Source organism: Tarenaya hassleriana, unplaced genomic scaffold, assembly GCF_000463585.1.
Source record: "Tarenaya hassleriana unplaced genomic scaffold, ASM46358v1 Cleome49, whole genome shotgun sequence".
Taxonomy (NCBI): domain Eukaryota; kingdom Viridiplantae; phylum Streptophyta; class Magnoliopsida; order Brassicales; family Cleomaceae; genus Tarenaya; species Tarenaya hassleriana.
Genome location: NW_010967605.1, coordinates 397,833 through 418,871, shown reverse-complemented (window position 1 = coordinate 418,871; position 21,039 = coordinate 397,833). Strand labels below are relative to the sequence as shown.

Here is a 21,039-nt window from a genome sequence, read left to right as displayed (position 1 = left end):
CGTAATTACTATTTAGACAAATAGGATTATATACTAAGATGGAATCTGGAGAATTTGAATTTTATCTCTCAGTCTATTATAATTTTAAATATTCATGGTTATATTTGGAGATCTAATACACTGAATATATTATTGGATTTAATTTAAGAAATTGTATTAATATATTAATTTTGTATGAATCAATTAATTGATGTTTTTATGAGATCGAATTTGTTTCTATTAATGCGTATCTTCATGCTTTAATGGCTCGCTCAATGGCCTGATAAGATGCATACGTTAGGTGTGACTGGATCCGGATTTGGTTCTTTACGCAATATCATATTAATTTTGGGGAAAATATGATTTCAATATTTTAAAAAGATTTTGAATTCAATCATATGCATAATTTTGATCGAATATTAGATTTTTTTTTTTCACTTATTATGAGAGTATACATAAAAAAAAAACTATGACAAAAGAAGATATAAAATAGTAAATTATTCCGAAATTCAGAAAATATAATATTATTGAGCTTCGGAGTATTGAAAACGTGTATAAATTGTAGAATTGGAATAAAACGATACGTGTCAAATTTGGATTCAATTTTTTTTTTTTGTGAGAATTAAAATTTTTGAAGTATTATAGTGCAATCTTTAGAGATTACTGATATGCGAATAATAGAGGTGGACACGGGTCGGGTACTCCCAATTTTTAGAAAACCCCGTCTCGTCTTCATCACTACGGGTTTTACAAAAACATTATCTTTAGAGATTAATGATATGCGAATAATATAAAACATTTAAATGTAAGATATGGTGCAATGTTAGATTAAAGTATATTATCACGTAACGTGTGGGAGGTGGGTCCAAGTGGAAATGTACAAACTTCAAATGTCTAAACTAGTGCGATAAAAGTTACAACAGTTGAAATCATGAAAAAATATCTACAATATTAATACATAAAATTACATATTTTGTCTAATTGTAAATATTTCTTAACTAAAAATCTTGATAATTATAATTTTTTATTGATGTGACAAACATTTGTGAAAAGCGGAATCCAACGCAAACGCAAAGTGAATTTCAATTTCGAACGCGAACGCGAACGCGAACGCGAACGCAAACGCAAACGCAACCTCTGTAATGTCCAACACAACTGTAGAATCAACACAAGCTCTCCAAAAATGCATTTAAAGTAATTTTAATAAGCAAATAAATAATTATACCCCTCTGTCCTTTGCTCATAAACAACCCATGTTCATGTAAATTGAACATATGTATCCTTCAATTCTACAGTATTTTCAGTGTATACACACACACATATGCAGTATACTGTATACAATGTATTTGGCTGTGAGTGTTTCTTCAAGAGCTAAAAATATCATCACGGAGGCAGAAGAGCACAAGTTTATGATGACAATCCCCTCTGTGATTATGCAGGAAACCCTAAAAATGTGGATTAAACTGCCATCAAAACCCTAACCCTTTCGGTGTCGAGGACGTGTAGGTAGAAGGCGATGAAAATGGTGACGATAACCGAAGATTTCGCGCCGAAATAGGCGACTATTCGGCGTCCTCTGCCGGTAATCTCATCGGAAAAAGCCCGAGAATTTCTTCTGAAACAGTCAAGGAGCTTCAGTAACAGGAATTCCGACATAGATCTTACCGTTTCGAACGTTGCCCTTCCCGTTACATCAAACACAAACTTCCTGTTGCTTGGCACTGCGAGTGTAGTCTTGACAGAATCAAACCAACCGCCGTTACCAGTTCCATTCCCGTTCTCGCGGGAGGTGTTAGAGCTCGGGCTCGTCAAAACATTGTGAGACGTCTTAACGAGAGTTTCGACAGCTCCATTGCAAACAGAGACAAGAATGTCCCTCGTGTCATCTCTGTGTTTTGGATTCGTCAGTCCAACAAAGATCTCGTCATATGTGTTTATGTCCATTGTCTTGTCAAGATAAATGGCAACGGCTGCGGTGACAAATTTCTCGATACAATGCGCTATAAGCTCCTTAGATTTGTCGCTGTAAAGTGCATTAACCCACCAGGGCACGTCTAAGGAGTTCGTGCTGAATTCCTTCCCTTTCTCCCGACCATTCGCCTCTGCTGATCCCTCAACTGATCTGCTGCTACTGTCTGAGTAAAACCCTAAAACCAGATTCCTAGCAAAGCTACCGGCAATAGCGGAAATGAATCCGCTGCCAGCGGGCGAGAAAACTCGGTCCATCACTCTCTCGGTAAAATCAGAATCCGAGGATCCATTTACTGATTCTTTCTGATCCACGGATCCAAACCTATAACCTCTAAGAACCCCTAAGGTAAACCCCTCAGAAACACTAGCTAAGGAATGCACAAACTCACCGGCTCGAGCGATTTTCGAAATCTGCTTCAAACTGTTGGGAATTTCATCCGAATCTGACCGAAGGAACTCATTCAGATCTCTGGACACAACATTTATGGTCTCTGACGAATCATAAACCAATTCAGCCACAGAAAACATAGCTCCCAAGAGCTTCATCAACCTCTTCCTCTTCCTCGAAACTGAGGGTAAATGGTAAATCCTGTAAAACCCATAACCAGAGACACCGCAAAGAGCTAGAGAGAGAAGCCATTTCCTTCTTCTCCTCGAAAAGGTGAAAGCTTTATCAACCAATTGAACATCCATGGAAAAAGGAAATCCACCAGAAGAAACCCAATTACCAGAATCGCAGGATACGCAATTAAACTACAAAAAAAAAGGGTGAAATCCAAGAATTAAAAGAATCGCAATTTAGGGTTTCGATTACCCGATTCGACGGTTCAAGAACTGGGTCTGGGACGCGCGAAGATAAGGTTGATGGATAATGGAATTTATCGGAGCATTGTTGTTTACGAAATTGAGAGAAGGGGAAAGAAGAACGAAAATGGATTTATTTTAAAAATAAATAAATAAGTAAATACAAAAAATCGGGAGGGAGAAGACGAAACCTGCGATTGGAGCTGCAAGTGGAGAAGAAGACGAAATCTGTTTCTTCGGTTGAAAATGGAAATGGCGGATTTTGATTGGCTACGAGAGAGAGGTATGGTCGGTGAAACGACGCTCATAAAACGCTGTCGTTTAGCGGATGACATAAATAGACTGGGAAACTAAAAGAAAAATCCTATATTCATAATATGATTTATTCGTACTTATTTATTTGAACACAATTTAATTCAATTGTGTTTATGAATGATCGCGGACTCAGTTATGTGTAAGACAGATTTGTTTTTAATTTTTTCCTTGAAATAGATGTAGAAGACAGATTTGTTTAAAATTATGTAACAAAATTTGTTTGAAATTTAATTCAACCTGTATTAAAATTTAATTGGAAAAAACCAAATTTATTTGAAATTATGTAACAAAATTTTCGAGCTAATGTCTATTCCAACGTTTATAACTTTGATTTAAATGATCGTTTGACAAAACATTTTATGTAACAAAACATTTATCAAGCAAATTTATTTGTTCCCAATAAACATATAAACATTCGATTTATATATCAAAACTTAATTATTGTATTAACATAAAAACATTTTTAAGGCACAAAAAACATTATGTTTATGAAGGCTAGATGTTTTACTTGGAACACTTGAAAAGTACAAAACTTTGAAACATATCACAATTTTTTATTTTTTTTTGGAGATAATTTTCCATTTTAAAATCATAACATAAATAGTTAAGACATAAGATGTGTTTTTTTTTCATTACACTTTCCTTTTCCTCACACAGAGAGCAATACATAGAATATGTATGAAAGTAATCTGATGATCAAATAATGTCCTGTACATGTTTCAAATATCATTCTCAATTAAACCCCCTCACCCCCCAAAAAACAATGATGAACAAACATAACAAAACAATCAAATTCACCAAAAACTTCCATCCACCCTTTTGGACCGACCAAGCAATCCATCCTTATGTACAAAAGTTTTTGATTGATCCATTAGACCCCATCTTCAGCCAAACCAAAAAACACAAAAGCCGGTATCAGAATCGATATCGATTATACTGACCTCGAGTATCAGACCGGAAGCAACAGCCTTTCCCCCCATTGTTCTTACAGCTCGGGATCCATCCATCCCGATGAATGATCTTGGATTGATCCCGAGGCTTTTTTATGCTGTTTTCGGGTTATGAACCTTTCGAGATCGTCTTAGATTTCAGAGCGATGCTACTGATATCGTCATCCCCTTCAAGATCGCTGAAAGAGACGTCTTCTTCATTCACCGTGAACTTAGGGCACCGGCCATAAGTGTAGTCTTCCTCTTCCGGCCAGTCATCATCGTCATCGTAACCTTCTTCGGGTGATCGGCCAATGGTCGTGTCTTTTTTGTGGGCTGGTGGTGGTTCTTCCTCAATCACAGCCTTGTCTATGAACTGTGCTTCCGTTTTTCCAGACATGTGTTTCACTGTCTGATAGTCATGTGTCATAATGGAAGGCGGTTCAAAAGCATATATTCTCGGAGAAAGAAACTCGGGAGGAGCAAAGTAGCTGGATGAGGACGGAGTAGCGACTTCGACCCGTATATCTCTACTCTCTTTTACGTTAGAAATGCTTCTCCCGAACCAATCGGTTTCCGGGTTTGTCTGTTTCTGAAGCTCCTTCATCCATAATGCTCTTGCCTCCATCACCTGCAAATAACCTTTTTTTTTAAACAGGTTTTAACAGCTAAAAATCCAATCTTTCAACGCGATTTGTCCAATCGGGAATATATTAACGCAGAATCCTACCTGAGGTGAAGATAAAATCTCTGCATCGCGCTTCTGTAGTCTTGAATGCAGAAGAACAAAATAGACTTTCCAGAAGTAACCCACGCTCATATGGCATGGACAGAGTTCTATTCTGAGGGCAGCCAACCTCGGAGCTAGACGCTCAATAGCTAGAGCGTGCCCTTGTTGAGCATCAGACATGTTGAAATCTACAATAACATAGTGAAAAACCCAAAATTGATTGAATCACAAGTATCGATCTAGAAATATTTTAAAGAATTTTAAACTAGGAAGATCTGAATCCTTCTTTTCGATCATGGTTTCCTAAGAACACAACGAAATGAGGGCTCTGGGGTTCATTCTCAGTATATGATCATCCTAAAGCCAAAACCACAATCAAGAGAGTTTTGTCCAAGAAACATAGCAAACCCATTGCAGGGTCACTGGCTCAGACCAAACTAAGCAAGGACAAACTGAAAAACCCATGTTACAAAACGTCTTAAAGATGTCAGAAAACTGATTGCAGCATAATCCAGACCCCTGTAATTACATTGCAGGGGTCACCATTTTCAAGATGCAAAGATTGCTGCATGCTGATTCAACCCAAGAGATATGCTATAAGGTTCAAAAACTTGGGAAATTAGATTAGAGAACCCCAAAACTGCGAATCTTGTGCGCTGATGTTGCATATAATCAATAGCCTAATCGCAGAAAACGAAGATGGAAATTCTGGGGTAAATTTCAAAGACGTACCGTCGAGATCTTCCTCTGGGTCAAGAGGAAAATCCAACCAGGTTTCTGGGTGCATCGCAATGTTCCTCGCGAACGCAAGCACTTCATCTGTAACACCAACCGCATCGATCTCCTCCTCTTCCTCTTCCTCTTCCTCTTCCTCCGTCTCCTCCTCCTCTTCTTCTTCTTCTTCAAATTCCCCATCATCTTCTTCATCGTCTCCTACCGATCTAAAGGGACGATAATCCAAAGCCATCTCAGTTTTCTCCGTGTTCAATCTACCGGCTCTATCTTCGATCTCCGGCAAATCACCCACCGCTCTCGATTCAGACCAATCCGGCGGCTCAGTTCGATTCAAACCCGAATCCGAAAGATCGATCGACGATCCTCCTCCTCCGAATCGGGGAGCAGCATCAGGAAGAGGCGCGAGAAAGTTCGCCACGCCCCGCCATTTGCGCGTGAGGGATTGCCCGAGTTCGGTCAGGTCATCCTTGACTCCACGCGCGTGAGCCTCCTCTTCCACGTCCTCCGGTGAAGACGACAATAAATTGGCGTTTCCCAGAGAATCTTCCCGTCTCGTTGAAGATTGCTCGTTGTCGGATACGGCGTCATTTTCGAGGTTGCCCTCTTCTTCTTCTTCATCGTCGCCATCATCGTCCTCTTCATCCAGACGAATCGAGTTCGCCAAGGATCGAGCTAACCACGACATCTTCGATTTTGTTTTTTTAAACGAATTCTCGGAGAAGGTGAAGAAAATGATTGACCAAAGAACCAACAAACAAAAAAGGTTGCAGGTTGCAAATGGCGCTATGCGTTGGTTGGGTGGGAGAATCAATCACGTACGGTGAGAACATGGCCTTATGGTATATATAGCCAATAGAAATCAAGCACGTGGACAGTGAGGCAGTTTTTAAAACTGGATCCAGTTTTGTCTTCTCTTGCAATAGGCACGTGCGATCCAAACGTTTAAACTTTTGTTTTTTTCCCACCTCAAGTGCAATGTCGTCTTTACGAAAGGATGCACTACCACCATCGTTAATCTCGGTCACTCTAAACCGATTTCGGTTTAGTTTATATAGTTTATTTTATTGGTTATATAAAAATATAAATTAAAAGTGTCAATCTTGTCGCGTCTATATAACCAAACCTGAACCTTGGCTGCTAAATTCTAGGGGTGGGCGTTTCGGAAAATGGTTTGGGTTCAGGATATGAATTGATCGGTTCGGTTCTTTCGGTTTTACAAAAATAGGTACCAATCAGTTTTTGTATTGTATTCGGTTTGGTTCGGTTTCGGTATCGGTTCGGTTCGCTTCCAGGTTTTATTAAAAAAATGATAGATTTTTTTTAAAATATTCAGATTTTTGGGACTTTTAAAGTTCGGTTTGGTTCGGTTCTGTTCCGGAAAAATTCGGTTCTCTAAAAATGGTACTGTTCTGGAATTAAGAACGGTTTCGGATCGAAAAAAATACCTTTTTTCGGTTCGGTTCGGTCCGTTTCCGAAGAACCGAACCGACATGCCTAGCCCTACTAAATTCCTTTGTATTTTTTTTTAAAAATAATATCCGGCTTTTCTATCGGTCCGAATCGGATCTGAAACCCGAATTGAACCCAACCCAAAAGTCCGATTTAAATTTAGACCCAAAATCTGACATTTTTTGGGTTAAATTCAAATCGGGCTCCGGTGCTCGAACTGAAATTGACAACCCAATATGAAATCTGTTTGAAGTCGTATTCAATCTCAACCATCGATCCAACTCGCTTCGTCTTGTGCTCTCTTTTTCTGTAGACGTTTCTAATTCACCATAGACCTCGAGGGCTCCTTTTGAGCTTTGAATAAATAATGTTATGGAAAATTTAATAATATATGCATAGATATCAAGTATAATTGTAGAAAATTCTGTTCACCTAATATAAATATCTAAATGCTAAAAAAATAGAAAAAAAAACATACATTAACACAAGAATTTATGAAAAAAAAATCTTAGATAAATATACGATTTTTAAAATTTTCAAAAAAAAAAATACAGCAACTTTTCTTAATTTCTACATTAAAACTTAAATTTTTCAATAATTTTTAAAAACCATCATATCATGGTGGTATTTAGGAATCGTTTAAAAGTTTAGGGTTCAATTTTATAGTAGTTTTTGGGAATCATTCAAAAGTTTATGATTTATTTTTATTATTTTTTTTAAAAAAAGTTTGGGATTTAATATATTGATGTGAAAATTTTAAAATCAGTATATTTAATCGAGATATTTTGTACAAATTTACATATTAATTTGTATTTTCCCAGAAGGATATTACGATAACTTTCTCAAGACGGAAATATAACCTTCGATTGCTCTCTTTTGTTGCCAATGTCTTAATTTTTGGTGTTTGAGATCTTGCAGAAAGTTCTGACATTTACTATGCGAGTTTCCAACGATAGTAATTTATGTCTTTATTATTATTATTATTATTATTAGAACTCGTATAAATGGACCGATTAAAGATGATATCATCATCGTAAGCTAAATTTTGTGTTGGATCACATGGGTCACATGGTCACAGTTGGAGAAGAGTATGTGTTAAAATCAAAATAGAAAAATAAAGGTATTTTTTATATAATTTGTAACGACCCGAGACCGTTACGAAATGATAGAGCTGTCCCCACACAACAACACAAGACCTTTTAGCGTGTTTTGTCCTCACTCGCACATATCCCGAAAAGTACTTCCTAGGAGGTCACCTATCCTAAGACTACTCCAAGACCAACACGCTTAACTTTGGAGTTCTCTCGAGATGGGCAACCGAAAAGGTAGATACATCTTGTTGATATGAGTAGCTCAATTAATTCTTTTAAGTTATCTTAGAGTGTGTAGTCCTATACCTACACAGCACTCGGATCTCTCTCATTCCGGTGCGTCCGCTTCATCCCTGTACACCCTACCCAGAAGCTCGTCATGAGCCGCCCATTGTCCATGCCTCTCGCACCGACGATCACTCCCCGCCCTCCTATGGTATCGTGGGTTGTCACAGGCCCACCAACTTCCGCCTGGTTTGTCCATGAACCACACCGTATTGGGAGAGAACCGGGCTCTGATACCATTTGTAACGACCCGAGACCGTTACAGAATGATAGAGCTGTCCCTACACAACAACACGAGACCTTTTAGCGTGCTTTGTCCTCACTCGCACACATCCCGGAAAGTACTTTCCAGGAGGTCACCCATCCTAAGACTACTCCAAGGTCAGCATGCTTAACTTTGAAGTTCTCTCGAGATGGGCAACCGAAAAGGTAGATGCATCTTGTTGCTATGAGTAGCTCAATTAATTCTTTTAAGTTATCTTAGAGCGTGTAGTCTTATACCTACACAGCCCTCGGATCTCTCTCATTCCGGTGCGTCCGCTTCATCCCTGTACCCCCTACCCAGAAGCTCGTCAGGAGCCGCCCATTGTCCATGCCTCTCGCACCGGCGATCACTCCCCGCCCTCCTACGGTATCGTGGGTTGTCACATAATGTTGAATTTGAAGACACCAACAAAGATGGAAACAAAGCATACAAGTCATGAAAGCCAAATTCACGTCATTCTCAGCCTACACTCACGAAGAGAATCATTTGGAAGATTGACAAAATCACATCAAGAAGAAATATGCCAATTATCATTTCCGGATATAATAATGTCATCAACATATATAAGTAGAAGGAAGTACCTTAGTTCACCTAAGTAGAATGTATGTTGAAGGACGAGAGAATCGAAGGATGAAACGAACCTTGTAAAATAGTGAGCACAACCTGATCGTCTTGAATCCATTTGGAGTCTGCTGCGGTCAAGGTTGCATCTTCGTTGATGTTTTTGGATTCCTTTGTGTGTTCCCAAAGGCCTTTGCTCCTTAATGTGGTCTTGGCTGATCTGGACCAGCTCAAGTAGTTTTCGCCTGTCAGAATCACTGGAATGAGTCTTTGGAATGAACCTTCCATCGTGAGATAAACACAGAGAAAGAGGTTTTTTTATGTGTATAGAAGGATAACAGAAGATCGAAGAACGTGTTTTGATCGAAGAACGTGTTTAAGCCGCAGGCTCTGATACCATGTCGTAATTTAGAGATTTGGGAGAAAGATGATTGTGAAAGAATGTGTTCTAGGGTAAAACAACGATTGTAAGATGTGAATTATTCCATAGAATGTGTAGAAGAGAAGAAGATTACATCAGGTATATACAAAAGACTAAATATGAAAAGAAAGGAAACTATACAAATCACTAACGTCTATACATATGAGGAAGGAAAGATATTAGTTATTGGCATATTTCTTCTTGATGTGATTTTGTCAATCTTCCAAATGATTCTCTTCGTGAGTGTAGGCTGAGAATGACGTGAATTTGGCTTTCATGACTTGTATGCTTTGTTTCCATCTTTGTTGGTGTCTTCAAATTCAACATTCCCCCCCAAGATTGGTTTGTGAATATCCACAAGACCAATCTTGCAAAGGGTGTTGTTATGGGTCTTGAGGTTCGTCGCTTTTGTAAAAATATCTGCAAGTTGATCATCACTTCTTGTGTAGGTAGTTGATATAATACCTTGAAGTACCTTCTCTCGTATGAAGTGACAGTCAACTTCTATGTGTTTTGTCCTCTCGTGAAAGACTGAATTTGCTGCGATATGTATTGTTGCTTGGTTATCACAGTGGAGAGGGATAGGTTGATCAATAGTAATCCCCAAGTCTTGTAATAATCCTTTAAGCCAAACTAGTTCGCATGTTGTGTTTGTCATTGCTCTATATTCTGCTTCAGCACTTGATCTCGCCACACGTTTTGTTTCTTACTCTTCCATGTTACTAAGTTTCCTCCCACGAATGTACAATAGCCCGTTGTCGACTTTCTGTCCTTTTGATCTCCTGCCCAATCCGCATCGCAATATCCAACGATTCTAGTGTGATTGTTGTTGCTCATCCAAATTCCTTTGCCCGGTGTTCTTTTTAGATTCTTTAATATCCTTTTCACCATTTTCCAACTCCTTGTAGTGGGTGCGTGCATTTGTTGACTCACCTGATTCACAGCAAATGATAAGTCAGGTCGTGTAATAGTTAAATAAATTAACTTACCTACTACTCTTATGTATTGCTCTATATCTTCGACCGGTTCCCCCTCTTGGTGATACTTGAAGCTTTCCTCAATTGGCTTCTTAGCCGGTTTGGCTCCGATTTTTTCTGTAACATCAAGAAGATCAAGTGTGTACTTCCTTTGTGATAGAAATAACCCTTTATTTGATCGAGTTATCTCTATACCAAGGAAGTACCTTAGTTCACCTAAGTCCTTAATATCGAATGTATGTTTTAGGAGGTCTTTCGTTTTCACAATTCCCGCTTTATCATTTCCGGATATAATAATGTCATCAACATATATAAGTAGAAGGAAGTACCTTAGTTCACCTAAGTAGAATGTATGTTGAAGGACGAGAGAATCGAAGGATGAAACGAACCTTGTAAAATAGTGAGCACAACCTGATCGTCTTGAATCCATTTGGAGTCTGCTGCGGTCAAGGTTGCATCTTCGTTGATGTTTTTGGATTCCTTTGTGTGTTCCCAAAGGCCTTTGCTCCTTAATGTGGTCTTGGCTGATCTGGACCAGCTCAAGTAGTTTTCGCCTGTCAGAATCACTGGAATGAGTCTTTGGAATGAACCTTCCATCGTGAGATAAACACAGAGAAAGAGGTTTTTTTATGTGTATAGAAGGATAACAGAAGATCGAAGAACGTGTTTTGATCGAAGAACGTGTTTAAGCCGCAGGCTCTGATACCATGTCGTAATTTAGAGATTTGGGAGAAAGATGATTGTGAAAGAATGTGTTCTAGGGTAAAACAACGATTGTAAGATGTGAATTATTCCATAGAATGTGTAGAAGAGAAGAAGATTACATCATAGATATACAAAAGACTAAATATGAAAAGAAAGAAAACTATACAAATCACTAACGTCTATACATATGAAGAAGGAAAGATATTAGTTATTGGCATATTTCTTCTTGATGTGATTTTGTCAATCTTCCAAATGATTCTCTTCGTGAGTATTTGGAAGATTGACAAAATCACATCAAGAAGAAATATGCCAATAACTAATATCTTTCCTTCTTCATATGTATAGACGTTAGTGATTTGTATAGTTTTCTTTCTTTTCATATTTAGTCTTTTGTATATCTATGATGTAATCTTCTTCTCTTCTACACATTCTATGGAATAATTCACATCTTACAATCGTTGTTTTACCCTAGAACACATTCTTTCACAATCATCTTTCTCCTAAATCTCTGATTTATGACACATAATGCCTTATAAAATAGTCTTTATGATACATGGTCACAATAGAATAAAGTATTAATCCGGCTTAAATGTTAAAACACCGGATCCAAAAAAAAAGTATATGGATCAACCGATGGAAGTATGAACACAATCCAAAATCTTTTTGTAGTTTTGAATGCTTATGTCAAATCATTAATCATGAATATGATTGTTCGTTTAAGTGATATGGAAATTTTGGGGACAGAAGGGGAAGTGGATAGGAGCTCGTTGGCCTGTTCCGGTTATTTGGGAAGTGTTAAGGACCTTGTGTCTGAAATGTACGATGTGGAAAATATTCACGTGGCTCACTTTCCCAACTCAAACTGAACCCTCTCACTTATGTGGAGGCTTTTACCTAATCCAAAATAAATAAAACCAGGCCGGTCCAAATAAAACCGAACAAGATTTCGTCTGATTTGACATGTTCTAATCCGAAATAGCCAAAGTACAAAAGTATCACAGGCGAAAATAAATCCAAAGACGATATATTTTGAAACCAAAAAGGAAAAAAGGAAAATTGGTATACAAATTGTACCAAGTGAAACCATCCATACTCATAGCGGTCCTATAAGCATAATTAGTGTTACATTTTAATGTGGTTCCCTATTTGTGCTTTTTTTATATATAGAAAAGTTAAACATGTATATTAATGACATCATTATGACAAAAAACAATAAATGCTTGCATTATACCAAAAGAAATTTTAATAAACAAATCAGTATATGTAATATGTATGTATAAAGATCCAAGATTGAGTGATTCAACTAGTAAGAGATGGAATAAAACCCCATTTCTAATCTAAATTCGAGTCTTTATTTAGAAAGAGGGATTCATCTGTATTTTTTCGATTTTTTGAAAGTTGTAGTTGGATAAAGATTGGAAGAACTTCCAAATTAATAAAAAATATATTTTTTATTGTTTTATATCTCAAACATTTAAGGTGATATTTTAATTTAAAAAAATTGAATTGTATACAGAAATATCACACAAATTTTGTGTAAATTGTACGTATTTTACCAACGCACTTATTAAAGCCATGATGGGGATATATAATCAACAAATTTTCGTACATCAGAATATATATTAGACTACACGATTTAAATTTTACCTTCGATCTAAAAAATAAAATACTAAATTCTTGATTGGAATTTGATAGAACGTGATTTAGGAAGAAAAAAAAATTAGCCGATAGAAATATTATGAATTGATTTTATTTAAAACTATAAAAAAATAAATTTTCGAAACAATTATTTTTATCAAGACAAACCCAAATCTCTTGAGACATTTTAACCTTTTTCATTGATACGGTCGTCACCCTCTTCCTTGTTTTGATTGGTAGTTAATTAACCAGTATTAAATTAATAAAATTTAAATATGATATAAAATACTTTAAAAATAAAATTTTTTCGAAAGGCTTTTTAAAAAAATAACACAACCACAAACTTTTCATACTATTTCATTTTTTTTTTGTATTGGCACATCGGATTTTCACTTAATTTCCCATCACAAAAGGAGAGATCCCAACAACTCCACGATCATAGAATCTATGGGTAGATAATCTATATGGGTACTTTTTCCCAAGATGATGAAAATAATGTTTTTTCCTAATACTTCACTTAGTTTTCGTAGAGGTGGGTGTTTCGTTATTCAGTTCAGGTTTGTTTCGAGAATAGTTCGATTCGATTTTTTCGATTTTACAAAAATATAGACCAATTGGCTATTACATAATATTTGGTTTGGTACGATTTTGGTTTTGGTTTGATTCGGTTCGGTTTTAGTTTTTATTAAAAAATTAGATTTTTTTAGAAATATTCGGGTTTTCGAATTTTTTAAAATCGGATTTAGTTTTGAAAAATTCGGTACCCGTACCACGGACTGCAAAAATAATAATAATAATATAAAAAGAAATAATGGTTTCTATCAATAATTTATAGACTGGGAGACTGTTGGTACCTACCCCCATCCCATCTGTGTAGAAGTTGCAGCTTATAATGTTGCTCGAAGAACATGAGAGAAACCCACCTCGATTTCCTCTCCAACAATGGCGTTTCATTGCTTCTTCTTCTTCTTCTTCGTCTTCGTCTTCGTGTTGTCTCCTCCGTTTGTTTATTGCTCAGTCACCAACTCTCTACCTGGTTTCCATGGCACTCTTCCCTTCGAACTCGAAACCGGGTTTGTGTGTTAAAAAAAACATAATCTTTACCTGATTCAGACGGAAATAGAAAGAAATATCCAAGCTTTGTGTCTGGTAATGATTGGTATTGGTTTTGTCTGGAAATTTAGGTATGTGGGTGTCGGTGAATCGGAGGAAGTACAGCTCTTTTACTACTTCATCAAGTCAGAAAGGAAACCAAGCGAAGATCCTGTCTTGGTTTGGTTAACCGGTGGGCCCGGTTGCAGTTCGTTTTCCGGTTTAGCTCTCGAAATCGGTACGTTCTTCTCTGTAATTGTCCCATCTTCTATATAAATGTAACATCGAAATGATTCGATTGTTAATTACAGGTCCTTTGAAGTTCGAGTTAACGGAGTACAATGGAACGACGCCGACGTTGTTGCCAACTCCGGATTCTTGGACCAAGGTTAACGAACATATCATATAATATGAATTTGTGATCATAATTATCATAACCGGTGATGGTTTGATCCTCAGTCTGCGAGCATAATATTCGTGGACCAACCTGCGGGCGCTGGATTTTCGTACTCGACAACTCCACGAGGTTATCAAGCAAGTGACACGCGATCGGCTCTCCTTGTTGATCAATTTGTTAGAAAGGTAAGATAATTTCTAAATTTTCAGGATTTGATTTTTATGGAAACCTAAACAATAAATAAAATCCGACTTTATATAATTCATATAAACCAACAATATACGTATATACCCAATAATTGATAGTTTTTTTTTTAATTTGATAACTAGAATGATTTTCTGGTCTTCGTCCCGACTATATCCACTTTAGGTACGAGACCAACCTTTGTATATGAACCATTTTAGTTCAGAAATTACATCTCTCCTCACCAGTGAAATCGAATCCAGGATTTTAAGGATGACTTTGTCACCTCTCAACCATTGGACCACCAACTATTGATAGTTCATTGGTTGAGATGTGACAAAATTATTTTCAAAATACTGGATTCGATTCCACTGATGGAAAAGATGTAATTTGTAGACCAAAATGGTCTATATACAAAGATTGTCTTCGGACCTAAGATAGATGTAGTTGGATCTAATATCCGGGGAACCATTCTAGTTATAAAAAAAAAACATATGTCATACAAATATATCTGAATCCATAAATCGGATAAATAATTTTTAATAACCCAAGGTAAGGCTAAAGTTTTCTCTCCTTTTGTTCACACTCTAATTATAATATTTTTATGGATAAAAAATAATGAATTATAATTTTTTTTTATAGTACCTAGAAACTCTAGTTGTATTATCTAAAGAGAAATAGGACTTTCGATAATACTTTTAGTTATACTTTAAAGCACCAAATTAATATTAAAACCCGAAAATCCAAATCTCACCGCCCACACAATTATTTAATTCTAACAATATATTCCCATTCTTGTAGCATTTTAGACTACGACATGTTATGTCCGTTCGGTTTAGTTTTATATATTATTAGGTATGATTTGGTTAGCACTTGGTTTGGTTTGGTCATAATATTCCCATTATGGTAACATTTTCACGTGTGTTTTTCTATCAGAATATAGGACCGGTTAGACCGGTTTGGTCAAATTCGGTTATTTTGGCTTGATTTGGTTATATTCAAAGAATTTGTTAGAAAACTCGCATCGATTTCAATAATTTCTTGGATTTCAATATGCAGTGGATGCTGCTCCATCCGGAGTTCATATCGAATCCGTTGTACATCGCTGGAGACTCCTACTCGGGAATGATCGTTCCTCCGACTACTCTTCGTATCTCCGACGGTATCGCCTCCTCGTCCCATTGCAAAGTTTGAAACTTTCGTCAATGTTAGGAACAATCGCTTAAAGAATCAAGAACTTTAAAAAAATTCCATATAAAATGACAAACTTTATAACTCTAAATAAAATTATGAAATATTTTACTCTTACTATATTTCGTAAAATTGATGATTTTATATAGAAGTTACAAAATTTATAAACTAATGTCAATACGGTTCTTGCAATGTTAGGGAACGATAGAGGCGTCCAACCTCGTGTGAACCTCAAGGTTCTTGAAACTCGTAAATCTCCCTAAACCCGCAAAAATAGTATTTCCTTTTGCCAAATTGTTCATTCGTATCCTTCTTTTTCCGTAGGGTTACGTTTTGGGCAATCCCCTTACCAACGAGGAGACGAATCACAACGCCGGGATTCCATACGCTCACGGAATGGGACTTATTTCCGATGAAATCTACGAGGTAACCGCCCATTTCCATGTTTATATGATATATATGTACTAATAGGGAAATGTTTTTCTATTATTGATAATGGGAAGAATACATCATAATATATAGCGAAATACAATAGAATATTCTAGGCATAATATCTAGGATAAATCATAACAATATTAATGATAATATTCTAAGAATAATATCTTCCTATATGCCCCCTCAAGATGAATCATCTATGATGAATTCAATCTTGTTACATAAAAACTGAAAACTGAAATTGTGATCGTATTAAACGAATCATCTTCCATGTGTTGGTGTAGTTCAGACTTGAGTCGGTGTTGCTTGATAACGTTTGAAGAGCTTGAGAGTTGTATTCTCAGAGGTTGATATGGCACGAAAGTGCGACGCGTATGCGTGAATTGGGTTGCACGACAATGAAGTCGACAACGCAAAAAACTGCGGTGTATATAGCGGTTAGGCCGGAGGAAAAAAAAAAGGGCGCAAAAGCGCGACGCATAATGCGTGATAGTCTAGCAGCGGGACAAGAGAAGAGAATAAAAATAAGTGACGCAAATACGTGGATCGACGATCGGAGTTTTCCAATCGAAAGAGGCTAAAAGCCATGTTTAAAGAGCTCACAACAGCTAGGGTTGACATCGATAAACGAATGTCGTCAGAGAAAAAAAAAAGTAGCACATCGGCTAGGGTTGACGTCGATAAACGAACATCGTCGTAAAGAAAAAAAATAGCACATCAGCTAGGGTTGACGGTGATGAACACCGCCGTCGGGGAAAGAAAATAGAAAAAAAAAAGAGCAAAATAAATTGAAAACGATACTCAAGGCGATGATACTATTGGATTTAGTACATCGTTGTCATCTTCATCGTCGCTTTCAGATTCGACCAACATTGTTGATGAGAAGAAAAAAAAAATCTAGAACAAAAACCAAAGCTCTGATACCATAATAGGGAAATGTTTTTCTATTATTGATAATGGGAAGAATACATCATAATATATAGCGAAATACAATAGAATATTCTAGGCATAATATCTAGGATAAATCATAACAATATTAACGATAATATTCTAAGAATAATATCTTCCTATATGTACGTGTATATATATGTATCATTGTGTTATATATATATATATATATACACACACTGACAATACGAGTTCATGGAATTCTTGGAAGTCATTGGTGAGTAGCTGCAAGGGAAATTACCACATCGTGGACCCAAGCAACAGAGAATGCGCGAGGGCTCTTGAACGGTACAATGAGGTCGGTGAACGAAAACACTGAAGAGAATAAAATATTTTTTTTATAAAAATTTAAAATATTTTTTGGATCGTTTCAGTGCATTACAGGTATAAATCTGTCAATGATCACGGACGATGCATGTGATGCTGACCTTCCTAATCCTCGGCCCAAGTGCAAGGTTCCCTCTTTCTTCGTATAATGTTTAATACTTTATATTATATCATATACACACACACACTGACACACAAATACGTATACATGCGCTGTGGCATCAACGGTGACGTGTCATGTATTTGCAGACGTATTATTACACTCTGTCAAGTTACTGGTCCAACGATGAATCTGTCCGCAGATCACTCGGCATACGAGAGGTAAAACGCATAGAGAATTGTATAATTGATCTTGGTTATATTTATAATAAGAATAGTATTAAAGTATGTGATGGGTATGTCGTTTTTTTTTTAATCCAAGAAAATTTTCTTACACAGGTATTCCGAACACATCCTATCGTTTTGGTTACTAATCGAATAGTTGAACCAGACCGAATAAGATATAATCGTAATTGAATTGAATGCGATATAAAAACCGAACGGTTACGGTTTTTCTAAACATGAAAAAATTGATCCGAATCAAATCGAACCGAATAAAAAAATGATAGCAAAAACCAATCCGAACTGAAATGAGACCGTACCACCCGAATCGAAACTGATAAAAAGATGGAATGCTTATATTATGATTGAAAACAGGGGACAATTGGGGAATGGGTGAGATGCAATGGTGACAATATTCCATATAACAACGACGTTATAAGCAGCTTTCCGTATCATGTCAATCTAAGCATGAAAGGTTATCGTTCTTTGATTTACAGGTAACACCAGAAATTAAAAACACTACTTATTCCATTTTTCCCTATCCATATTCGATTTGTAATGTTTAGGGATTTTTTTTATTTAAAAAACATTTTTTTTGTGTTATATTGGCACGTGGGAATCTCGAATAGTGGTGACCATGACATGATCGTACCGCATGTTGCAACACAAGAATGGGTTAGAGCGTTGAATTACTCCATCATTGATCATTGGAGGCCATGGATGGACCGCCACCAAGTTCAAGGGTATATATTTTTCTCACTATATATATATAACTTATTCCATTTTTCCCTATCCATATTCGATTTGTAATGTTTAGGGATTTTTTTTATTTAAAAAACATTTTTTTTGTGTTATATTGGCACGTGGGAATCTCGAATAGTGGTGACCATGACATGATCGTACCGCATGTTGCAACACAAGAATGGGTTAGAGCGTTGAATTACTCCATCATTGATCATTGGAGGCCATGGATGGACCGCCACCAAGTTCAAGGGTATATATTTTTCTCTCTATATATATATATATATATATATATATGTAAATTGTGTGTGTGTTTATAGCTTTTATTGTAATTGCAAACTTGAATCTCTTTTTTGTGTGTTGTTCATATGCCAAATTTAACAAAATGGCGTTTGCAACTTTTTTCTTCATTATTATTGAAACTAACAATTAATTTATGGAACGAATTATTAAATCTAACAAAATAACTAGAAAAAAATAATAATCTATTTTTAGGGTTTGAATTTCTGGTTTTCGGGTTTTGTGCCTGAAAAATAGACACAATTTTTCGTCATTTTTATTAACCTGTAAATGTAAATATTAGTTGTTGCATTAATTATAAAAAATATATGATTTGAAATCTAGTGTTGTGGATGGCTATGAACAGGTACACGAGGACGTACGCTAACCAAATGACATTTGCAACTATCAAAGTAAGTTATTTACCTTCCAGCCACTGCAGTTTCCCTAATAAATCAGTAACAATACGAATTTCTCGTTTATATCCATATTATTTTTAAGTTATTTACAAGAATAAATGTACATATTTACAATGATTTCCACTTTTAGATATGAAATCAAGATAATGGCAATATCAATTCTTTTGACTTAAAATCGACTATATACATCGCCATATTAATTTTTTTATCGTTCTAGTTAACTGTTATGTAGGGGTGGTCATTTAGGGTTCGGTTCGGTTATATTCGGATTCGGTTATTTGGGGTATAGAAAAATTATTGCCATTCGGTTTTTATATAAATTTCGTTCCGTTCTGTTTGGTTATTTTTCAGTTCGGTTTGATTCAGTTTCGGTAAAAAATTCATTGTTTCAAAGAAATTGTGGTTTTTTCAGTTATTTTTGTATTCGATTCGGTTTCACTTTTTTCGAGTTTGAACAAATCATAACCATTCGATTTTATGTCGAATTCGATTCGTATACGGTTTTATTCAATTCATTTCAATTCAGTTATTCAGTTAATAACCGAAATGTTCTTTTATATGGAGTTAACCTTTTTTATTAATATTTTTGTTTTTTTTTTCTGTCAGGGCGGAGGACACACGGCTGAATTTAAGCGTGGACCGTACGGTGTCATGTTTAATCGGTGGATTAACGGCGAACCTTTGTGAAAGTGTAATGCGTGACATTATATATTATATACATATATATGGGGGAATTTGTTACTCTTATTTCGTTCGGTTGATTCAAAACTAAATTTATTAAATTGCAATATTATTACGAAAATCTTCAATGGCATTGCCTTCTTTGTAATTCAGATGAATAAATAAACATTGAATATGTTGTTGGCCATTGCCGAATTCTTTATTTTTGTCAATCGATTATTTTTCGGACAGTCTGAGTAAGCTTAACAGTTTATCAAGCTTACCAAATGTCTTGCGTCCATTTGTTCAAGTTATAGGTCTTCATGAACAAACAGTGGCAGTAGGACTCTATGGACACGTGTTTGATTATAAGTGAGAATATTTCATTGTAGTCCACTCCTTCTATCTGCGAGAAGTCTTTTGCTACTAGTCTTGTTTTGTACCGAGGTTCTTCAACTCCTGAAATCCCTGGTTTCTTCTTTAGCACCCATTTGCAGTCTATAACTCTTTGCTTATCAGGTCAAGGAATCAAGATCTAAGTCTAATTCTGTTTCATGGACTTCATTTCTTCTTTCATAGCTTGCTCCCATTTGCTCCAGTCTCTGTGCTTTCTAGCTTCATCATATGTTTTTGGTTCTTCAAGTTCAACTTTACTGGATGAAGCCAGAGCAAATACTACCACATCTGATTCATCAAATATGGATGGTGGCTTTATTTCTCTTCTCTGTTTGTCTCTAGCTAGCATATATTCAGATAGGTCATCCGTGTTTCTCGACTTTGAGCTCTCTAATTCTGATCTTGTTTCAGAGTCTGCAGTGATCCCTTAGTTTTAATTTCCTCATTTAAGTTTGTAGTGTGTTTCTCTATTTTGTTCCACCTTGACCCTGAATCATTTGATCCTTCTAAAAAAACTGTAGTATGGGTAAACCTGACAGAGATGGTTTCTGTTTTTCAGTGGAGTCGATTTATTCATTTCCAAATCTTTGTAGACTTGTTGCTTGTTAAATCTTACATCTCTGCTTATCACGCACTTCTTGTCCTCCAAGAGTCAGATTTTGTACCCTTTTATGCCATCTGGGTATCCAAGGAATATGTCTTTCTCACCTCTTAGGAATGTTTTTCCTTGGTCGGTGTATACATAAGTTATACTGCCGAATCTTCTTAGGTGTGAATAACTAGGAGTTGTGTCTC

The 21,039-nt window shown here is 36.2% G+C and overlaps 3 protein-coding genes across 4 annotated transcripts; 1 reads left to right on the top strand and 2 right to left on the bottom strand.

The window, feature by feature from the left end:
• Window positions 1-1,163: 1,163 nt before the first annotated feature.
• On the bottom strand, window positions 1,164-3,011 carry LOC104825793 (protein PHLOEM PROTEIN 2-LIKE A10-like). Its single transcript, XM_010558181.1, has 2 exons — window positions 2,946-3,011; window positions 1,164-2,703 (listed from the first exon to the last, which is right to left on the bottom strand). Exon 2 carries the CDS (start codon window positions 2,641-2,643, stop codon window positions 1,438-1,440), a length of 1,206 nt encoding a protein of 401 aa, XP_010556483.1. The 5' UTR covers window positions 2,644-2,703; window positions 2,946-3,011; the 3' UTR covers window positions 1,164-1,437.
• A 662-nt stretch (window positions 3,012-3,673) lies between these two features.
• LOC104825792 (protein bfr2-like) lies at window positions 3,674-6,245 on the bottom strand. 2 transcript variants are annotated; one of them, XR_773666.2, is made up of 4 exons: window positions 5,461-6,245; window positions 4,729-4,916; window positions 4,011-4,629; window positions 3,674-3,911 (listed from the first exon to the last, which is right to left on the bottom strand). XR_773666.2 is itself a non-coding variant. In XM_010558179.2 (3 exons), exons 1-3 carry the CDS (start codon window positions 6,146-6,148, stop codon window positions 4,129-4,131), a joined length of 1,377 nt encoding a protein of 458 aa, XP_010556481.1. In that variant the 5' UTR covers window positions 6,149-6,245; the 3' UTR covers window positions 3,674-4,128. The 2 variants fall into 2 exon arrangements, 1 of the variants encoding a protein (XP_010556481.1); XM_010558179.2 differs by having other exon boundaries at window positions 3,674-4,629.
• A 7,515-nt stretch (window positions 6,246-13,760) lies between these two features.
• On the top strand, window positions 13,761-19,970 carry LOC104825791 (serine carboxypeptidase-like 1). Its single transcript, XM_010558178.1, has 14 exons — window positions 13,761-13,928; window positions 14,040-14,185; window positions 14,259-14,335; window positions 14,407-14,529; window positions 15,587-15,689; window positions 15,917-15,954; window positions 16,043-16,144; window positions 17,313-17,399; window positions 17,476-17,556; window positions 17,678-17,749; window positions 18,125-18,246; window positions 18,379-18,492; window positions 19,137-19,182; window positions 19,795-19,970. The coding sequence occupies exons 1-14, from the start codon at window positions 13,798-13,800 to the stop codon at window positions 19,873-19,875; spliced, it is 1,323 nt and encodes a 440-aa protein (XP_010556480.1). The 5' UTR covers window positions 13,761-13,797; the 3' UTR covers window positions 19,876-19,970.
• The last annotated feature ends 1,069 nt before the right edge of the window (window positions 19,971-21,039 follow it).

Bases quoted from the DNA above. Each gene is read 5' to 3' on its own strand.
- LOC104825792 (XM_010558179.2), bottom strand. From the start codon at position 6,148: ATGTCGTGGTTAGCTCGATCCTTGGCGAACTCGATTCGTCTGGATGAA. The intron at 4,917-5,460 runs GTACGTCTTTGA...ATGTTATTGTAG, and splicing joins CCCAGAGGAAGATCTCGACG to ATTTCAACATGTCTGATGCT. The intron at 4,630-4,728 runs GTAGGATTCTGC...GGTTATTTGCAG, and splicing joins AGATTTTATCTTCACCTCAG to GTGATGGAGGCAAGAGCATT.
- LOC104825791 (XM_010558178.1), top strand. From the start codon at position 13,798: ATGGCGTTTCATTGCTTCTTCTTCTTCTTCTTCGTCTTCGTCTTCGTG. The intron at 16,145-17,312 runs GTAACCGCCCAT...AATTCTTGGAAG, and splicing joins TTTCCGATGAAATCTACGAG to TCATTGGTGAGTAGCTGCAA. The intron at 17,400-17,475 runs GTCGGTGAACGA...GGATCGTTTCAG, and splicing joins CTCTTGAACGGTACAATGAG to TGCATTACAGGTATAAATCT.
- LOC104825793 (XM_010558181.1), bottom strand. From the start codon at position 2,643: ATGGATGTTCAATTGGTTGATAAAGCTTTCACCTTTTCGAGGAGAAGA.